Raw genomic sequence first — 21,932 nt, 5'->3', positions numbered from 1 at the left:
ACATTCAATGTGTAATTAGAACCAGTTAGGTGCTTCAAAAGAGTATGATGGCTTAGGCTTCAGGGATTTCAAGAGTTTTAATTTAGTTATGCTTTCAATACAAAGTTGGAGAATTCTCAATCATCCCGACTCTTTACTTGCAAGAATTTTTAGAGCAAAGTATTTTCCTCGGGATGATTTCTTGAAGGCAAGGTTAGGATCAAGATCATCTTACGTGTGGATAAGTATCATGGCAAGGAAAAAGTTATTGAAAGATGGCTTATACTGAAGAATTGGAAATGGCAAAAAAGTGAGGATCTGGAAAGACAGGTGGCTGCCAACCCCTTATTGCCATAGCATTAAATCTTCCAATTTAGCTATTGGAGAGGAGGCAAAAGTTGCAAGACTAATTGAATCTTAGTTAAAATGGTGGAATGAACAGTTGCTGAACTAGACTTTCACACCTCATAAAGTTCATCAGATCCTTAAAATCCCCATCAGTTCAAGAGGCAGAGATGATAAACTAGTTTGGTTCTATTCTAACAATGGCCAATTTACTGTTAAAAGTGCATACAATCTTCATAGGGAGCTCAATAGGGAGAAGTAATTTAATGGAAGTACTTCAACAGGGAGAAGTAATTCTGGTTTTTGGAAATCCATTTGCAAATTGAATGTCCGCAATGCTGTCAAAATTTTTATTTGGAAAGCATGTAGAGATGCCATTCCCACCTATTCTAATCTCTGCAAAAGGAAGATTATGGAAGATGACAAATGCCTTTTTTGCAATTCTTTTGTAGAAATAGTGGGGCATGCTTTATGGATTTGTGTGGCTTCACAAGATGTATGGAGTATAAGGTGTAAAAAAGTCCAAAAAAATGTCTTTCCAAAGCTATAGTTTTGTAGAAATCTGGAGTGAGCTAGTTCCAAAATTGAATAATGAGGAATTGGATATGGCTGTTATGATCACAAGACTCATTTGGTTGGGGAGTAACTCATTTCTTCATGGCAAAGGGTTTCATCCTTATAGTTATTTGATCAATAAAGCAAAAGAGGATTGTAATATGTTTCAAGTGGCTCAAGAGAGGAAGCCCTCATCAGGTAATTCCATTACTCAGACCTCTGTGTGGTTGAAGCCCCCAGCAGACTAGGTTGTTGTCATGGGCCAAGTCATAGGCTGTTGTCATAACTCTATATCTCTGTTTGTTGAGTCCTCTATGGTTGAATCAATAGCACTACAAGTGATAGTGAATTTCTGTAGGGATCAGCAGGGTTATGTTAGAAGGAGACTCTTTGCAAGTTGTCAAATGTTTACAAAATGAGATGCAAGATAGCAAATGAAGTAGCGCATCTTGCTAAAGATGCTCTTAATCATAGAGAAGTTATATTAGATATTGAAGTTATTCTTGACTATACAAAAAGTTTTGTAATGTTTGGTTGAGTAATAAAACATCTTTCTTTAAAAAAAAAATGTTAGACATATCGTGCCTAGGGGTGGGCAGCGAGGCCCCGCACCCAGTTGTCCCGCCTCGCCCATGCGGGGGCGGGTAGGGCCTAACCCCTCCCCGCACCTTTTTTTTAATATAAATATATATCTATATACAAAAATTTATAAACGTTTATTATATATAAATATAATAATATGTATTAAGTAAAACTTTTACTTAATACTTTATATAAGTTGTAATGTAGCAGGGTGACCCTTTTATAGATTGTCTTAACAATACAAGTCTCACACTTAAGTAATGTGAGACTCTTGTATTATACTACAACTTATACAAAATATGTACTAGCAAATTTAAAAACTACATAATTTTCAAATTATAGTCATATTTATAAATTTAAATTTATAATTGAGTTCAAAAATGTGTTTTTGATTACTTTTGAACCCATGAATAATTTTTGAGTCTAATAGACTGTAGTCCATTATTGAAGTGGGCGGGGTGAAAACCCTACCCCTCGGCCCATGTGGGGGGGCAGGTAGCACCCCTAATCGTGCCATCCTGAATTTTCTTAATTTAAATCATTCACTTTTATATAATTATTCTCAATAAATATATTATAACTCTATCATTACTCCTTCACAATGGAGGTAGATTTCAATTGCCCCTTTTGGATGAGCTGGGATGGTTATGGATCCACCCCTTGCAGGGGCAACCTTCAACCCCGCCCGCTTGGGGTGGATCTCGTTCACATATCCTTTTCACTGTTCATATATATTATTCAAAGGTTAAGTATGGGTATCCCTCAATATGCTTTTGCTCTAACCCCACATGTAGTTCTGTTGTTCAAGCCGTTACACAAAAGTCTCCAGGTAGGTAGGTAGAAAGAGAACTTCACCCTCTTCAACCATTCCTTCTTTGGACAACCCTTCTTTCCAACAATGAATAGACTAGATTTTTAAACCCGATAACCGCAATCCGAATTCATTTTTTTTTAAAAGTAAATTACGCTTGACCTGAATACAATTCAGATATCCGAATTATGACTCAAGTTAATCGGAACAGATAATCGAGCTACATTACAAGCCTGAGTCCAAGTCCGGATATAGTTCGATACCCAGATCCGTACCAAGTGAACAGTCTTACTATTAACATATATAAATCCATTAATGGACCCTACATCTCGTGGCCTATAATTGTTAGCCTCTCAATAATCAACCTTGTGCATCTTATGGTTCCAACGGACAAACGACAACTTCAGTACTATCCCAATTTGAATTATATAACACAATATTTTATTTATTAATGTAAAATCTAGAGTACATTTAAATTATTCAAATTCAAAATACTCTCCTGCACTAAAATCTAAATTCTCTTCTAAGTTACAAGTGCTTGAAGGGAGATGCCATATCACTATAATCTATATAAGATGAGTTCTCCCACCCCAACCCTTGCATAGCATAGCATATTTTACAACATGATAATACATAATGTGTAATTGAGATTATTTGTAATAGTTTGATCGAACTGAATGCCGAATGGTTCAATAGTGAAGAGATATAAATACAATATTAACTAATAATGTGAGGTGCACACCATCCGAAAAGCCTATATGAGCAATATTCATGTCTATATCTCTCTACATTGGAGCATCTAATTCACAAACAATTTAAAAGCTTCTTAATTAGTCAATTTCAACCAAAAAATCACATGTAAAACAGTAACAGAGCAGGTGAAGCCATTCATATATCTCACTTTCATTCCAATTCATAAGTAAAAAGTGTCTTTGGAAACCACTCAGAGAGGGATCCTTTTGTAGCCTTTCGGTGCTTCAATCCAACTGCTTTCATTCTCTTTACTCTTTCTTTCTTTCTTTTTTCTGATGAAAACTTTGAACGATGGAATCAAACTCAATTGCCACTCTGCTTAAACATCCATAATATATGGCACCCATGATTTCTCAGTGTTTGAAAAGATGCTCATAGCTCAGACAAAAAAAGAAAAGCTAAGGCTGCGATTCCTCACTTTTTCTTCTCATTTGCTTCCTTTTGACTCCAAATCTAACGACATTCTCTGCAGCTTCACTTTGAAACTTCTAGCCGCTGTTCTGAAATGAAACCCAACATTTAAACCAACTTTCACTTCCTAATAATAGCTTTGGTTGTTGTGTTTGGGGGGCACTCGTAGTATAGCCATGGCAATCGATGTCTGCTCGGAGATTTCGAGCGCGGGAATCAGCCCAAGAATCTCGTTTTCATATGATCTGAACAGGCCAGATGTTCTGTCAAACGAGGATCACTGCCGCCGGTCGGACTTGACCCTCTTGGATTCCAGCTCCGACTTCGTCTTCTGCATTGGTAATAGATTTGCACAAGAACTGGCTCCGGCTGACGAGCTTTTCTCCAACGGCAAGATCCGTGCAAAAGAAATCAAACGAAAGGTCACTTCCCCAGATGAAACGTCAATCAAATCGGAGTCCGTCTCTTCTCGTCCACGGCCTTCCTGTTCTGGGAACACAGAAAAGAAGCAGCTCAAAGACTTATTGTCCAACAATTTTGACGCGGAAGAAAAGCCTCCATCAAAATCTTTCTGGCAGTTCAAGCGAAGCAGCAGCCTCAACTTTGACAGTGTGAGAAGCCGAAGCTTAATCCGCTCATTACAGTTCTTATCGAGAAGCAACTCAACAGGTTCGGTACCAAATAATTCCAAACAACCAACAACTTCGAAGGGGACCCAGAAGCCGCATTTGCAGAAACAACCGTCGGTGTCAAGAAGAAAGTCATCGGCATCATGTCCAACCACATACTATTCCTATAGTTCTTCACAAAGGCCTTGCACCAAGATCAAGAATTGTGGAGCTTATGGCGATGGGGTTCGAATCAGCCCTGTTCTAAACCTTCCACCACCATGCATTTCTAGAGTAACTGTAAGTTTTTTCGGATTTGGTTCTCTCTTCTGTAATGGTAAGGCTAAAAAGAAGAAGAAATGATGTGTTTCCGACTTGATCTTTCATGGCTGGTGTTCAAGTACATTTTGTTTCATGAATCTGCATGTGTGATCAGCTCTGTAAATTGATTATAATTTTTTTTTTTTTTGCTGAAGGAAAAACAAAACAAATAATAATAGTGTTTCAGAATTTACATGGGTTATCATTTTTTTTTTTTTACCTTTTCTTTTTCATCGCATCATGTTGTTGGCTTGGGAAACAGATAAACAAGGTTCCCTTCTTTTGTGGCTGTCTCCAATCCCATGCTTTAATCCCTTTTATCTTTTGAATTCTTTCTTAATTATTTAATGTGGCTGTCTTTTGAAGTTTGATTGAGTTCTTATTTTGGTGTTTTACTAGTATGATTAATTGTAAATATAAGTAATGCAACTTTTGATCTTATATTTTAAAATATAAGAAAAAATGTTTTTCCCGACAATTTTATGTTTACGGAAAAATTAAACGCTGAAAAAATCCGATTTTTTTGTAGTATTTTTCTTTTCACTCATATTTTTTAAATGTAGAATATTTTAAGTGATTTTATATATCAATCACTTAAATAGATAGTCATTAAAAATATATCGCATTAACGAATAATAAAATTTAACGAAACACCAACCCCCTCTAGACAGAGACGAGGAGATTTTTTAACGTAAATAGATGGTCATTAAAAATGTATTGCATTACCATATATTATAAAACATCATAAAATTTAAGATGAAAAATACAACTCATGCAAATATATCCGTTAATTTGGAATCCTTAAATTTTGGTCTTTTTGTTTTATTGGGACAAAAAACAGTAGCTACAAAGGGATTGGGATTTTCCAAAGGAGATAATTGAGTAAGGGAGGGAGGGGGGGCTGGCTCCTCTTTTAACTTTAGCTTTGCTAATATAAATGATTCCTCTAGTCTATGAGACACTTTGATTGTGTTTGGATGTTGAAGTGAGTTGAGTTGAGTTAAGTTGAGATAATAAAATATTGTTAGAATATTATTTTTTAATATTATTATTATTTTGGGATTTATAAAAATTGAATTGTTTATTATATTTTATGTTAGAATTTGAAAAAGTTGTAATGATGAGTTGAGATAAGTTGAGATGAGTTAATCAACCAAACGAAGCCTTTGTTTGTATTAGCTTAGTTGTCACCACCACCCTAAGGCTTAAGCTTGGCCCCTTCCCTTTCTTTGTACTATCCAAAATCTCCTCTAAAATGTGGTGTGTTTTTTTTTTCTCTCTCTCTCTCTAAAGCATAAGAGATGAGATAACAGTAATAGAACAGTCAAAACATGTATACTCCATAGAGTAGTGATAAACACACAACACTTTGTACAATACTTTTCACAACACATGTTATAAAATAAGGGTATTTTTGTAAAGTGATGTTAGTTTTATAAGGTATTTTACAAAAATATCCCTCCTTTTAAAACATTGCTGTAGAAAGTGTTGTATAAAGTGTTGTGTGTTTATCATTTTTCATACTCCATAATTCAAGTGGATTGGGAATAACAACTTTTTTTCAACCAGTCAATCAAGGTCCCTAGAAAAACCAAGCCACTAATCATTAATTATTGGCATGAATTACATGGTTAGAGCTCTATTGAGCTTGATTAGATGTCACTAATTTTCAAACCCAAAACAGGTAATCTTCATAACTATTTAAGTCCGTTAAAATATATATATATATATAGAGAGAGAGAGAAAGTAAAAATTAAAAAATTTTGAATATTTCTTCAATTTTTTTATTTTTTTATTAAGAAAAAGTGCACATTCTGTTTTGGCTCATAACATCCAGGCATGTTTGGACAGAGAAACGATTTCATCTCATCTTATTTCATCATTATAATTTTTTTAAATTTTATACAAAATATAATAAACAATTTAATATTTTCAAATTTCAAAATAATAATAATATTCTAATAATATTTTATTCAGCTCATCTAAAATCATCTCATCTCATTTATTGTTCAAACTAGCTCTCGATATTATTTCTCATACCAATATGAAGCAGAGAAAAAGTCTCCAACAATTATTTGAATGTAAATTTGCTGTAAAGGCTAATCATATTTTCAAAACACAAAGGCATTTGCTGCATAGAGAGGTGAAACTTGGACTTATTGGACTCATAACGTACAACTGATAATAGTCATTACTTCACGAATGTTAATCATTACCTATTGTCACATTTGGTGACAATATCAGCATCAATATTGAATTCTTCAAAATCGTTTTTATTATTTTTCATAATATTATCTTTTTTTTTTATAACGAGAACGTTTTTAATGTTTAAAGATATTAGATGAAACCTAATACCAAGATCTATGTAAATATAATAATTGATATATGTATATATAAACTTTATAAAGATATTATCAAAATGTTAAAATTTTGTTTGTCAAAAGTTAGAAATTCAATATAAATAATATATTTTATCAAATAAATAAAGTTGTTTGAATAAAAGTTAAACGAATAAAGCTTGACTACTTACTACTCACTCAAAAATCGACTTGTTTACATCTAAAGTCCCATTTAGAAAAATGAGATAGTGTGAGATGAGTTAAATAAAATATTATTATAATATTATTTTTTAATATTATTATTTTAAATTTTAAAAAAATTAAATTATTTATTATATTTGATATAAAAATTTAAAAAAAATTATAATGATAAAATGAGTTGAGATCACTTTTCAATTCAAACATAGCCTATCTTAGCACATCAATAGGCCGTGCGTGTAGCTAGAGCATACTCACAAACACAATCAGCTCAAATATTCTTAAAAACAACGGAAACAATGCAAATTAATCCAAAACATAGACCAATCTACTTAAAATAAAAAAACAAAACAAGTAAAATAGAGTGATAGTCGGAGGGAAGGATAAAGGAGAGGAAATGGTTATAACTTATTGATTCCGATTGTTTTCTTGGCTTTTTTTTACTTTTTTGATACAGGAGTTGAGGGTGAACCTGATTTTTCCATTTGAGATCAGGCCTTATATTATCTGCTCCAAAGGACTTTAAAAAAATTAGTTTAATGTTTTCGAGATCAGGCAGTGTTTGGTTGGTGCGTTTCGGTGTTGATATGATTTTAAATGATTTGAATTGATTTGAAAATAATAATATTTTATAGATCTCATTAAAATATATTTAAATATAAATAGATTAAAATATGTGTAAATATATAAAATAGGTTGAGATGAATTTAATTTTTTATTAATAGTAGCGGCGGACCTATGAAGGGAAAGGGGGCCACAGCCCTCCTAAAAGTTTGAAAAAAAATAATATATATTAATTTTTTTATAATTTAATAGGATTATATTAATCTTATTTTGGATTGACATCCTCTAAAAAATTATTTTGGCCCTCTCTATAAAATTATTTTGATTTTATAGATTAATTATTTATAAGTCCAATTAGATTCAATACTTAATGATTTTGTTTCTTTAAAAGAACGTAAGTTACAATTTTAGACATTTTGTGTTTCTTTTGTCTGATATATTTGTATGAGTATTTTTATGTTATTTCAATGATATATTATTCTTGACATATCATATATTTTTTTAATATATAGATTATATTAAACGTATTTTATTTTTATTTTAAATCTTACTATCAGGTTATTCTATACGCAGAAAAAATTGTATAGAAATAAAACAAAAAATATTTTATTATAGTTTTAACTTTGTTTGACCCTCCCTAAAACAAATTATTGATTTAACCGTTAATTAATAATTAAAAAAATAATAGATCTCATCAATAATTGATATATTGAAACCACTCGACCAAGGACCAACCAAATAGACCAAAACAGTCTTATCTCGATTTCCAAAATAAACAGAAATCAACATAACTTTTACCAAATATAAACTCTCTCAAAATATTTTGTTCTTTCAAATCCCAATAAAAAATTTGTAAAACCCTCTCCCAGTCTAACCATATTTTCAATAGATTCCACCCCTTTCACAAAACCGCATAAAAATAATGATATTGTATTTAAACATCCCGCGAGACACCAAAAAAATGGAGGCGAAGACAGTCAAACTTCTGGCCCATGAGAAAGCCAAGTTGCAAGACCTCAGACAATGATGAATTAACAGCTAGCCTGCCAGCAATGGGTTGTTGTTGAAGTTGCACCAAGCGAAGCGAACGACGAACCAACCCACCACCAAAAGGCCTACCTGCTCAATTTATAGGTTTTACTATCGACCGTGAAGTCCGTATAGACGGCAAGAAGAGCACTCCATACATCCACGCATGTTGACGCAGAGAAGGCACCATCTTCGCCCGTTAAAACTCAATATATTTTGGGAAAAAAAATAATAATAAAGCAAAATAAGTGCGAGATATTTCCGACAATGAAATAATCATTGCCAAGGATGTAATTATAAAAGAAAGCTCTGTAGACTGTAGTAAACAAAAGAATAAAGAGGTTTTTTCATTGCTTAATGATATGTGTGAAGGGGAAAAGGGAAAGAATCCCAAGGATGATGCGTTCATGGATTGCAGTTATTAGTTAGGACAAATAAAAAAGAGATTCTTTAATTTCATAACTATAACCAATCAACTACTTATTCCTCTCAATTCTATATAGAAGATCATGAAACATAAGGTGGAGTTTGGTCTCTACCTCCAAAGCTACACCACCAAGAGATAGGGACCTGGACTGTTATATAGAAGATAAAGAACTATGCATTGTCTGTGATCAATAGATGCCTTTATTCACCCTAAAACAAGCAGTATATATAGATTAGGAGAAAATAAAACTAACAGCAGAATTTTTCAGAAATTGGTACACATAGTAGTACCAACAGCTCTGCGTGCATTCCTCAATTGATGCTAGAGATGCTATGCAAGCCGCTTAAGTCAAAACAATAACCCAGAAAAGTTGGGTTGCCTGACCAAAATGCAACTTGATTTAAGTGTGCTCAGAAAATCAAACTTGTAAAAGAAAAAAAAAAAGGGTTCTCTTCCATCTAATAACAGCTACCAAAGTTTTCCTTTACACAAGATTATTATGATAAGAAAGAAAGAAAGAAAAACAAATCATAATTAGCATTTAAAAGAAAGTAGAGAAAAACCACAAGTAACTGGGAAATCAACACTTTGATCAAGTTCCCAATTCAGAAAGAAGGTGTGGTATAGCACTAGTCAGGGTCATGAAGTCACCGGTAGTCAGAAAGCAGAATCCTTGAAACTTTCCACTCAGGCCGCCATTCCCATTACTACCTCTGCAATAAAGAATGGAAGGAGTTAAGCTCACCAAAATTCAATGAAGCCGATCGAAGAAGAAAGGTAACTGAATTCAAAATCCACCGCTCACCGCTGAAGAGAGCCCCCAGAAGGGCTGAAATTAGTTCAGAAGAGATGAAAATAGTTTCCCAGAAGTGAAAACACGTAACAGATAAAATGGAAAAACTTGATTAGCAATTACCTTGCCGTTCTCGACGGATTCAGGAACCTTGTATGAATCAACTGTAATATCCAACAACCACAACCCCGGAAATAGCGACTGCGCAGAAAGCAAACATTAAGAAGAGAACACCCAATGAAATTACACCTCACAGACGCAGCGACGCAATTTCATCAACGAAAGCGAAGAAAGCGAACTTACATCCAATTGCTTCTGAACGGTCCTTGGCCGTTTCTTGGGCCTCCTCGGCGGCCTCTGCCCAAGAATCTTCTTGAAATCCTCCTCGATCTCCTTCCTCGACAGGGACACCGTTAACTTGGTCCTCTCCTTCTCCTTCTTCTCCGACGTTCCTCCTCCGCATCCACCTCTCAACCTCGAGCCATTGTTCTCGCACCTCAACGGCGATGAACTCACGTTCTTCTTCTCCTCAATCCCCAATCCCTTTCCTCCGGCAATCGGAGCTTTACACGCGGCTCTCCTCGTCCTCAGATTCCACGGCCTCGCAGACTCCTCCACCGGAGGCGATTGGCCGACCTCCTCCTCGTCTTCCTCAATTACGTCTTCCTCTTCTCCCACCTCCATCCTAAAAAACGCGTCTTTAATCTTGTTAGCCTCCGTTTTCAGATCAAACAAGACCTTCTTCCTCAACGCCTGGATTCCCTCGCCGCCTCCTCCTCCTCCGCTCTCGATTCCCGATTTCCAATCCCTCTTCTTCTTCCTATCCAATTCCCGACGCCGAGTGACTGGCGAGCTGTCCAGTGTCGGAGGAGGAGATCGCTGATCGACGTCTTGTGGACTCTCTTTCATGCACCGCAGGTACCTCTGGTTCCCCCACTTCAAAGGCAGCGTGAAATTATGCAGAGCCTTGGATCTCTCAGGTCCCATCGCCATGGTCGTGTTCTTAGGTCGTTGCACTGTCTCTCTCTCCCCTCGCACACCGGCACACACCATCTATCGGAAACACAAATCAAATAGACTCCAAACAGAGAGCACTGAGATCAGAGCTCTCTATCTCTCTCTCCCCTTTCACCCTGGTTGCTTTCCAATAATTCGTAGGAACTTCTATCACTTCTTTTTTCTTGGAAAATTATGTTCTTTCTTGGTGTTTGTTAACTCTCTCTATCTCTCTTTCTATTCACAATATCGCCGGGAAGCCCAGGTTTATATAGGAGGGAGAGAGAGGTCGGTTTTAACGTTCGGGTTAACACTCTCGAGCCTGGTCCCTAATGTGGTCGATGCTAAAATGCACCGTAGGTGCGTTTTATGCCCGCCGCTGGCCTTTTCCCGGGCGAGACGTCGTTTTTGAGTGACGGTGGCTGTCTCTACCATTGGATTTAAACATTTTTTTTAATGACGTCTTCGTATAGCCGTAGGATTTTTTTTTGTTTTTGTTTTTTTAGTTTGATTTAAATTTTAAAGAAAAATCATAAACATACCACTAGTCTATAACAATTTTATATAACTCTATTTAAAATAAATAATAATTAAATAAAATTGAAATTATCTTTTAAATAAGTGGCATATATAACTACAAATTTTAAGTAAATAGTAAAATAATTATAAAATAATTATAGGTTTATTAAATGACAAGAGGGTGTCGCTACGGTGCGTTTGGTTACCAAACTCATCTCAACTCATCATTACAACTTTTTCAAATTCCAACATAAAATATAATAAATAATTCAACTTTTTTAAATTTTAAAATAATAATAATATTAAAAAATAATATTCTAACAATATTTTATCATCATAACTCAACTCACTTCAACATCCAAACACACCCTAGTCTCTTCATTTAGCCCCTTCATTTAGCTCCCTTAAAATTACTGCTAGTTCATTTTAATTTTTTATGTGATTTTTAAATGTTAAAAAATACATAAATGCACTAATAATAACATATTTAACCATTTTAAAAAAATAAAATAAAATAGCATTTAACATAATTTTGAGTGGTACACTAGAGGCTAATTAGCATTATTCAAATGCCAAAGAAACAACAATTCGAATAGGACATGGTGTTTTGATAGAGGTGGTCGCATGTGTATAAGAACTTTCTATATTAATATTCTGATTTGAATATTTTTTACAATTTTAAGAGAGATTGATATAATATGTAGAACTCATTGCATTATATAACAAAATTCATATTATTTGAGTGCAGCATAAGGTAGTGCAGAAACGAGTCAATCTCTCTTTGAATTGTAAGATGTGTTTAGGTTTGAGATATCTCAATCACAATTGATGACAACCCATAGCTAAGCGAGGTTGATGCAACCGCACTCCGGTCTTATGTCCCATATGATTTGGGTCCAATTCTAGTAAGACTCATTAGATGGAATACACGTGTCCCATAAAAAACACAAGAATGGTGCCTCCAAATGAAGTGCAATTTGCATTATCGGTATAATGCAGGAGTTACCTTTCTCGTGGCTCCTATTAACTTCCGCTGAGTTGGCTTGCCCACGGAAAAAAATTAAAATAATATTGAAGTTATAATTAGATATGTCGTTTAAAAAATAAATAAAAAGAGAGTTGGGGTAGTTTTAATTAATATATAAGGAGAGGGACCAACAAGATAAATTTGTTATTTATCCTTTTTGTTTGTGGCAATGCCAGAAATGATCAAACAAGTGCAAAACATTAATTTAGTTAATAATATAGCAAATTGTATCCTCCTTTAGTCCTCGAATCCAAAACATCGATAAAAAGTCAAAGGGGTCCTACCAAAATATTCTGAATTGGTCAAAGGAAACGTAACAATTCATTTTCTGTACATAGTAAGGTCTTTATAAATAAATTCAAATAAGCACTTAAGTTACGTTTGAGTAGATAGATATTTTCATATATTCTGTAAATAATAATAAAATATTAAATAATAATAAAAAGTAAGTAAATAATAATAATAAAATAAAAAATATTAAATAGTAATAAAATGTAAGTAAAACATAATAATAAAATAAATGAGATCTGCTAGTTATAAAAGACCATACTAAAAGATAAAAAAATGAATAACTAAATATAATAAAATATAATGGCAAGTTCAGAAGATTTATATATATATTTGGAGATGTTCTAGATTGGCAGATAGAAATACTCGTTTTTTTTTTCTTCCTCGTAATCTTTCATTAGAAGAAGCATTAATAACATCGATGATAGCTAGCTATGATCTTCAAATGGTCTCAATGGTGGCCGGAAACATTGCTTTTGGCTATAATGAAAAATGTAATTTATACTTACATAATTAATATGTATGTATCAGCTATTGATAAAAATTATGAAATTTAATTTTAAAAAATAAACTGATAAAATAAATTTTGTATATAAAATTAGAAGTAGATGTCACCCCAAAAAAAGTTGCAGAGGCCTATGATGCGTTGAGCGCAAACTAGGCAACGTGTGAATATCATGTGCCGATTGTTTTATGACATTTCTCAATGGAATCGATCGGTAGATTAAGATTCTTTATGAATAGTAATAAGTTGAATAGTGAATGAAGTTATGTGAGATCCATCTAAACTGAGTTTCAAGTATGTTTAGATATTAAGATCAGTTTAATACTTTTTATAGAGAGTTGAAAATAATTGTGGATCTCAAGTATAAAAATGTGTTAAGTTAAAAAAAAGTTGTGTGTCTCACGTGTAAAAAAATTTTTAGTTGAGATGAGTTTAATAATTTGAGGATTGAATATTTAGATATTAGACTTAGCTTAAAATTAGACTAAATTAAATTGAACTGAGTCGAATCTTACAACCAAACGTAGCCTGACAATAAGAGATCACTTGCATATATTGAATGGCATGCATGCATGATAACAAGATCACCAAAAGGCAAAAAACATTGGTCCAAGTTGATTTGATCGAGGACGGGTGCATGGGATTTGAATTACCTGCATACATATTAAGATTTATAGTAGACCTCAAATTACCGAAAAAAAAAAATCAATATTCAAATCGTTTCAACTTTCGAATATTAATATATATATATATCCATCATTTTAATAATAAATATATTCTGGCACTCTACAAAGAAAAATTTTATTCGCATCGACTTGACTTGGGAGACTCTGCATCATCGCATCCGACATGGCAAATTACAAACGATGTCGTTTCTATTTTGATCCCCTTCGTCGCTTCGAGACTTCTCCATCCCCACGAAGCTCATTCCCACGAAGATAGAAGTATGCTTTTCGTCTTCTCCCTCCCCACTCTCCTCCACTAACCCTGTATGCCCCTTTTCCCTCCCATCGTACCTTCAATTTTTCTCGATTACTCCATTAATACTATCATTGGAGACTTTTCCCTCGTGAGAGTTTTTGGGTCTTTGACATTCAATTTGATTTAGTCTTCTTAATGTTTCGATTTGGGCAATTTATTTGCGAGCAAGGTTTTTTTTTTGCATCGATAGATATTTGTGGTGCTAAACGAGTTGTTGGTTTCTGTCATCAATTCTTAGAAACACTGGATCTTGCGGTCGTCACTCGTCAATATGAATATGAATAATCTACCTCCGTGGGTCATGTGATTTGTAAATATGAATATGAGTAATTCAAGAAACGTGTGTTTTTTGGTGGGATTCGCCTCTATCCTCCTTTCACAAAATCAAGTAGGGATTTGCAGAGAGCTAGAGAGAGAGAGAGAGAAAAATGTTATTCATCCATTGGATTTTGAACATTCATCGATACCTAATGTAAAACAATGGGAAAAATTTTAGCAATTGGATTTTGAACATTCATTAAACCAAGAAAACAAAATAAAGCAGGGGATTTGAATATATTTTGGACTGAAACCATTCGATCCGGTCCTGGGGTTTATAAATTTTAGACTGGATTGAACTCCTATATATATATATATTTTAAAATATTTTTAAAATATTATTTTTATATAGTAATTATATGAATTAATGATATAATTTTCATTTAATTTATTATCATTGACTATATAAAATATTTTTAATGAGTTAGTTACATGATCTACATTAATAATTCACTTAATTTTAATTTAGTAATTTAAATAAAATTTTTTATTAATTCATTTGGAAACAAAAGAAGAAAAAACATAAAAAATAATTAGGTCAAACCCAATGGACTGGACCGATAGCTACCGATTCAATCTGGTCTCTATGGATGTTTGGTTCGGAAAAAATAATGGACCAAAAATTTCAATCCATCAACCCCGAATCAGACCGGACCGATTTATACCCTTTAAGTGGAATGCCTATTTAATTGAAGAGAGAGATAGAGAATGTGTAAAGTGAAACTCACAGCACCGTATTTCCTTTTTAAACATTTAAAAAAGAAAACCTAAATAACGGAACTTTGAGCAATTCATTTGAGTGATATGTAGCATTTTCCATGACATATATAATGCCTTTCCATACAATCGAGGGAAAAGAGGTAAACCTTAAGGAATAAATTAAGAAACCGAAAACTACGTATGGCATAATAACATGAAAGAAAGACCAGTTTTCCGGGGTGTGACGCATTGGCACGCAAGTCTTTTTGTGACTATTTTTCTTCTTGAATTTGGTCATCTCTATTCTTATTTATTATTATTATGATTATTTTAATTAATTTTATACATCTCCGCTTGAATATAAAGCTATTTAAAATGTACCTTATTGACAAATATGGTTGATAATAAAATATATATAAAAAAAAAACAACAATTCTCAAATTTTATATTCTGATTAGAGAAAAGTCTAAAATATTTATAATTTAACTAACATCTTTATGTGAAATCACCACTTATCTCAAAAATTTAAACTGATGGAAAGAGATAGATTTAATTATTTATTTTATATTTTAACACTCACCATCACGAGTAGGCTATACTCTTTCTCAATGGATGACCCAACACGTGGAATATTTAATTAAATGGGATAGAGTGTTGAGTAAGGATTCGAACTCGGGACCTCTACATATCATATGAAATTATTATTTGTCTCAAAAGGTTAAACTGATGGGAAGAGATAGATTTAATTATTTATTTTATATCTTAACACTTTATAGCATAAGTATTATTTAAGGCTTTTATTTGAATTCCAATGTTCTCAATTCTCATAATTTGGTGTTATTCAAGAGACTCATATGGACAATAGATCTTGATTTATATGTCTATATATCTCATTTTCAGTGCTCTATGTCTATATATCTTTGCTGATGAAAATGATAGGATAACGTGCTCATGTACATGTTCTCCAAAAAAAAAAAAAAAAATGTACATGTTCTCCAAGCACCATGATTTTTGTAAAGAAATCATGTGCCTATACAGTGCAGTAAAGTTGAGATTGATTGTGTTTGGTCATGAAAAGTGATAGCCTTTCTTTCTTTCTGTAAATGAAAAAAAATCATGAATAGAACAGCATGTACGTCTTAATTGTGAGGATAATCTTGTTTGGTGCTTGAGTAGTTATCCTCACCGGCCAAAGCTTGAACAATTATGCATATATCTTGCAGCCAAACAAGCCCGATCGATCGAGTTCCTAATTCTTCATTAGTGTTAGGTGCTACGAATGAAGTGACATGCTAACAATAACATTCCACTTGTGTTGAAAAAAGAAAACAAGACTTTAGACAAGAGAATGGTGAGGTATTAATGTAGAAAATTGTCTTGGAATATTGTCTAGATAATGACTGTTGTGCTATCACTTTCGAAGATTAATTCATTAAGGGGTTGTCAATCAATTAATTAAGCTGAATCATTACATACCAAGATTTCATCATTTGGGCTTTTCTTGGTAAAAATTATAGAACCCTAATTTCATCGTAAGGAAATGTTAATGAGATGATATGCGATTTTGTGAATATTAGTAAAATAATTTATGAATAGTAATGAAATAATTTGAGTTAAAATATTTTATTAAATTTTGAAAAATGGGAGAGAGAAAGTTGAATAAAAATATTATAAAATTAGAAAATTTTTTAAATATAATTTTTGTTTTAAATTTTGAAAAAAATATTATTTTGTGTGTTTTATTTGGAAATTTGAAAAAAATTGTAATGATTAATTGAAAATATTGAAAATTTGAAATTGAAAAGTATTTTATATTTAAATGATGTTTGGAAAAAAAAATTATATTATGATTAGAGGTTTTGAGATGAGATGAGAATTTTATCTCACTTTCCAAATAACCCCTCGTGTACAAGTTGCGTCACACCATTATTTTACACATTGGCTCTTCATTCCCCACTAGAATCATGTCCTCCCAAATCATTCCCCTTTTTGTATCCTTAAAAACCTTCCCTGCCCATGCCTCAACCTCTGAGTCCCTACCAAATTCCAAGCCAACCCTTTTGTTTTCAGAAAGAGCATGTCTTTGATTCTCATAACTCTTTTTTTCTTCATAATGCCCACAAAAGTAAGACTGTTCATCCGGGTCGAATTTTTTCCTGGCTTGGTCTAGAATCCAAAAAATCGAATTTTGGTTCTGGGTTCCGGCCCAGAACAAATCCGAGTACACCCAGTTTGGGTCCCGGTATCTATTTTTTTTTCAGTTTGAATTTTTTGATGGTTTTATTTTTTATTTTTTCACTTTGCGCCATGCTGTTATCCAAGAAGAGCCTCTCTGGATTGTGTTCAAACGGGCAAGACATGGTGATATTGTACAAATTTTGCAATTCCTTGTCACCATCATGGGAACTTCCATGGTAATTTGAGATGGGATCTTACTCCATCCATTTCAGGTCAGTTTAACAGAAAAATCTCAGACTTGATGAAGACAGTACAAGCCTAAACATGTTGTCTGTAACATTTAACAAATGGGTTTTGCATACTACATGCAGTTCTTTTTGCGGTGGATGGTGGAGGGAATATTCCCGACCGATTAGCCCCCACATGGGCCTGGGCTTTGGCTTAGGCCTGAAGTTTGTCCCATTATCGAAAAGCCCAATCAATACCAAGAGGGTCTAGCCCACTGCCAATACCGACTGGGTAACCACCCAAAGGCGGTAGAAGGTAATAATTGTTATAATTTGAATTCACTAAAGGATGAACCTTCATGTTCAAATTTAAATTTGAATAATGAATAGACATTATCACCCAAAGAATGGGGACGGATTAGACGGTTTTATATAAGGGGAGAACCTAGGTACGTGAAAGGATCGAATTCTTGAGAATTACATTATTACTTTCAGTGATTGACTTAGGCATAAGAGGCGTTCCATCGAACCCCCAAGCCATCTACTTTTTGGTTGCAGGTGATCACGAGGTGGTGGCGGTGAAATACGTCCAAAACAGATGGGATATACTTGCTAGGCACAAGTACTATGTTATATATCAATCATTCTTTTATAAGCGGACTAGAAAGTTCTTTAGATTATTATCTCTAGCGTATTAAATATGCTTCGATCCAGATTCTATTGTGGGGATTTCAATGGCAATCTTGATAGTTATGTTTTTTGTTCAACGATTCAGAACAAAGTGGGGTTTTCTCTTGCCCTTATCATCTTCTTGTGGTTTTTGGTCATCACTATGTCCCGCCCACTTGAACACAATCCAGAGAGGCTCTTCCTGGATAACAACATGGCATAAATTGAAAAAAAAAAATCAAAACATTCAAATTGAAAAAAAAAAAGGTACTGGGTTGTAAACTTGGGTTCCAGGTTTAGAACCTGGATTCACTCGGGATCTATCCCGAACTAACCCGGTCCGGATTTCGGCCCGAGTTTGGAACCCGGGCTCTTGGGCTAGAATTGTATGAACAGTCCTACACAAAAGGGCTACCGATTCTCCAAAAGGTATGAAATCTTCTGAAGTTCTCCATTTTCATTGCGAAAATGAGATAAGCCATAATCTCAAAACTAATATTTCTTAAGAAAGCAAGAAGGGTCAAGAGGTTCAAGCTTTTCAAACTTTACATTTGTGGGCTTCTTGAGGAGTACAGTCAGTTTTCTCCTTCAACCAACCCCATCATTCATTACTGCAGAAACCATTTCAAGAACAAAAGGCCTTGAGATATTTCTTTGATGTTCTTTCTATATAGATGTTGCACGGTTTAGCTTGAGAGCTTAAGGAGTGGTTGCAACCTACGTATATTCAAAGCTCCGCTTGCTTTTCCGGACATGGAAGATGTCACTGCAAGGTAGTTTTTGGAGCCATCGAGTTCTGGTGATGAAGACTAGAGTATAAGGTCGCTCGATCAGAGGGATGGGAGGTGTTTTTAGAGGTTCTACGAAGAGATGAGAATATAGAGGCATGAATCAATTTAGCAACGCAATGAAGAAATAAGATTAAAGTAGACATTGGGCATATGGCATGTCGTTGTAGATCAGCTCATTGTTAATTACTGATTTTGTAGTACTTTCTTAATTTACTGTCGTCTCCTCTTCGTAGGATTTTTGGAGATTGTGGAGATCGATGGGTTTTGAACTTTTGATTTCACTATTTGTTCACATATTTAAAATGTGAGACATGCTACCGCTAAAGAGATTCACAAAATAAATTTACAAATTGACATAATTTTATATGGTATATTAGATCTATTTTATAATAAAAATAGTTTTACAATCTAATATAGTATATCAAATTACGTTAGTTTATAAACTTGCTTTCGTAGAATCTTTTTGTAATTAAAATAATATTTCTCGCATATGGTTATTTATTCAGCAAACTTGGTTTGAAAATTGAACGTAATACAAATCCAAAAAAAAAACTAATTAACGAAAAAAAAAAAATTTGCAAACAACCTTGCAAATATATGGGTGGATGGAAACAAGTAGTGGAGAGCACATGGCACTGAATGGACCTACTTTCCCATTTTATATCGACTTTTGTGCTATATACATATTTATGGAAATAGACTTTCATTTCATTCAATGAAATCGAAGTTACAGTTGTGACATATCAATACAAGGAAAAATCCGGATTACAAACCAAACTACGCATTTGCTTTGGGGCACCCCCCACACAAATTTCTTTGTGATAGACATTGTTTTAACTTTTATAAACTCCCTCCTAACAAATATTTTGATTTGTCAGAGAGAATAGCGCTCTATAAAAACAAAACTAAATGACCCCTCTTCCAAAAGAAGAGAAGTACTATTAACCTCCATCCTCCTAAAGAGGATGAGTACTATCACTCCGACTCCTCCCAAAGGAGGAACGAGACTCTGTTGCTATGGACACCAAGTCCAATAGTCAATTTCATTTTATTTTTTACCTAAAACAAAACAATAGAAAACTACAAATAAAAAAATTGAAAAAGAACCACATGGGCCCAGCCCTTAGGGCTTCATCATTATCTTTGCCCCGCCCTTTTTTTTCCTTTTTCTTTCTGCATCTTTACTTTGCCCGTGACCCCTTCCTCTCTTTTTTCTCTTCTGCGTCCGCCTCCACCTACCATCGCCACCATCCATAGCAAGTCAATGTGATTTTTTTTAAAAAAAAAAAAATATTTAAAAGTCATCCTAGCTTTTTATGAAACTATTTGACTATAGATAGACATCCATCTATTATATATAGCGCGCGTGCGAGAGAGAGAGAGAGAGAGAGAGAGAGAGAGAGAGAGAGAGAGAGAGAGAGAGAGAGAGAGAGAGAGAGAGCTGATATTCTTATGCAATATGAATGGAATAATACTCATGAGAGAGAACCTCCAACTTCTCTATTAAAACTCCCCCAAACCAAAACTAGCTTGAGGGGGTGGGAGCTTTGGCTCCTCCCTACTTACTTTTCAAGTCTGTGTTTTTTGTTTTGTTTTGTGTGTTTTTCAAGACTAATAAAGGAGAAACACGATCTAGGTTTTTCAAGTCTATGTGGTTTGTGTGTGTTTTTGTCTGCCGCCCGCCTCCTCCACATGAGCATTTTCTGTGATCAAAGTCCTTCACAGTGGAGAACGGCAGCATGCAGTTTGGTGCTCTGTTTTTATGCAAAAACAGGGAAGGTTCTCTTTATTGGAGGATACTCGTGGAGGAGGGAGGTGTAGCAGTGGTTGGCTTGGAAGAGGGTTGCGGCTAGAGGTGTTGTAGAACTGAGCTTAGAGGCCTCGACAAAAGAGTGGCTGATGGTGGTCGGTTGTTGGTGGGCTCTGAGTTTCACGACTACACGACAAGACCAAGACACACGTCGGTCTGGGTGGGCCACCATACCAAGTTCTCGAATAGTATGATGACGACGTTCCACTGTGCCTTTTTGTTAAGGGGTATGGGGGTAGGAAAATTGATGAATAGTACCTTGTTGTTATAAATGTAATGTAAACTGAGTGTTAGCAAATTCTCCACCCCATCGGTTTGAAAGTTTTTTATTTTTTTATTGAATTGGTGTTCAACATATTTTTAAAAAAGTAAAAAGGCCCAAAAAAAATCAGATTTTTTTTTTTTTTTTTTTTTTTTTTTTTGGAGCGGAATAAACCACATAAATTTTAAAAAGGCACCAATTAAGCAAGCATAGTAAGAAAATCTACTGACATAAACAATAGGGGTAGGACCTTATAAGTCTTAATAAACTTTATAAAAAATAGCATGAGTGAAACTAGTAGCTGGTAAAACGAAAAAACTTGCTTAGTTTGCCTAACTGACAACTTTCACAAATAGACAATGTTTTATTGGTGCCAAAGGTTTGAATAAGTCATTTAGATTTAAGAACTTGGATAGCAAAGGCTTGAGAATGTCCCAAACGCTGATGCCACACATTTTTAGAGACAGTACAAAAGCAAGTTGAGAAGTGAGCTTCGTATGGAGCATATAAATAGTAGAGATACCCTTCCGTCGCCCACTCATTAGGACGCGGTTGGTCTCCCGCTCTCCCACAGCCCACCCAAACTGGCGTGCATCTTGGTCTGCTCATGGAGTCGTGAAACTCGGAGCCCACTAAGCACCAAACACCGACCACCGTAAGCCACTCTTTTATCGAGGCCTCCGAGCTTTGTCTTGTAATACCTCCAGCCGCAACCCTCTTCCAAGCCAACCACCACTGCACCTCCCTCCCCCACGGGTATCCTTCAACAAAGAGAATCTCCCCTGTTTTTGCATAAAAACAGCACCAAACTACATGCTGCCGTTCCCCACTGTGAAGCACTTTGATCCCAAAAAATGCTCATGTGAAGGAGGCGGGCAACGGACAAAAATACACACAAACCACACAGACTTGAAAAACCCAGATCGTGTTTCTCCTTTATTAGACTT

The 21,932-nt window shown here is 34.4% G+C and overlaps 2 protein-coding genes across 2 annotated transcripts; one reads left to right on the top strand and one right to left on the bottom strand.

The window, feature by feature from the left end:
* The first annotated feature begins 3,199 nt into the window (after positions 1-3,199).
* LOC109012539 lies at positions 3,200-4,548 on the top strand. Its single transcript, XM_018994243.2, has one exon. The coding sequence runs from the start codon at positions 3,613-3,615 to the stop codon at positions 4,405-4,407; it is 795 nt and encodes a 264-aa protein (XP_018849788.1). The 5' UTR covers positions 3,200-3,612; the 3' UTR covers positions 4,408-4,548.
* A 4,801-nt stretch (positions 4,549-9,349) lies between these two features.
* Positions 9,350-11,024, bottom strand: LOC109012485. Its single transcript, XM_018994155.2, has 3 exons — positions 10,019-11,024; positions 9,839-9,916; positions 9,350-9,635 (listed from the first exon to the last, which is right to left on the bottom strand). The coding sequence occupies exons 1-3, from the start codon at positions 10,766-10,768 to the stop codon at positions 9,630-9,632; spliced, it is 834 nt and encodes a 277-aa protein (XP_018849700.1). The 5' UTR covers positions 10,769-11,024; the 3' UTR covers positions 9,350-9,629.
* Between the last annotated feature and the right edge of the window lie 10,908 nt (positions 11,025-21,932).

The sequence above is a fragment of the Juglans regia genome, chromosome 16, assembly GCF_001411555.2.
Source record: "Juglans regia cultivar Chandler chromosome 16, Walnut 2.0, whole genome shotgun sequence".
NCBI classification, from domain to species: Eukaryota; Viridiplantae; Streptophyta; class Magnoliopsida; order Fagales; family Juglandaceae; genus Juglans; species Juglans regia.
Note: the sequence above shows the minus strand (reverse complement) of the source record. Positions and strands in the feature narration are given on the sequence as shown.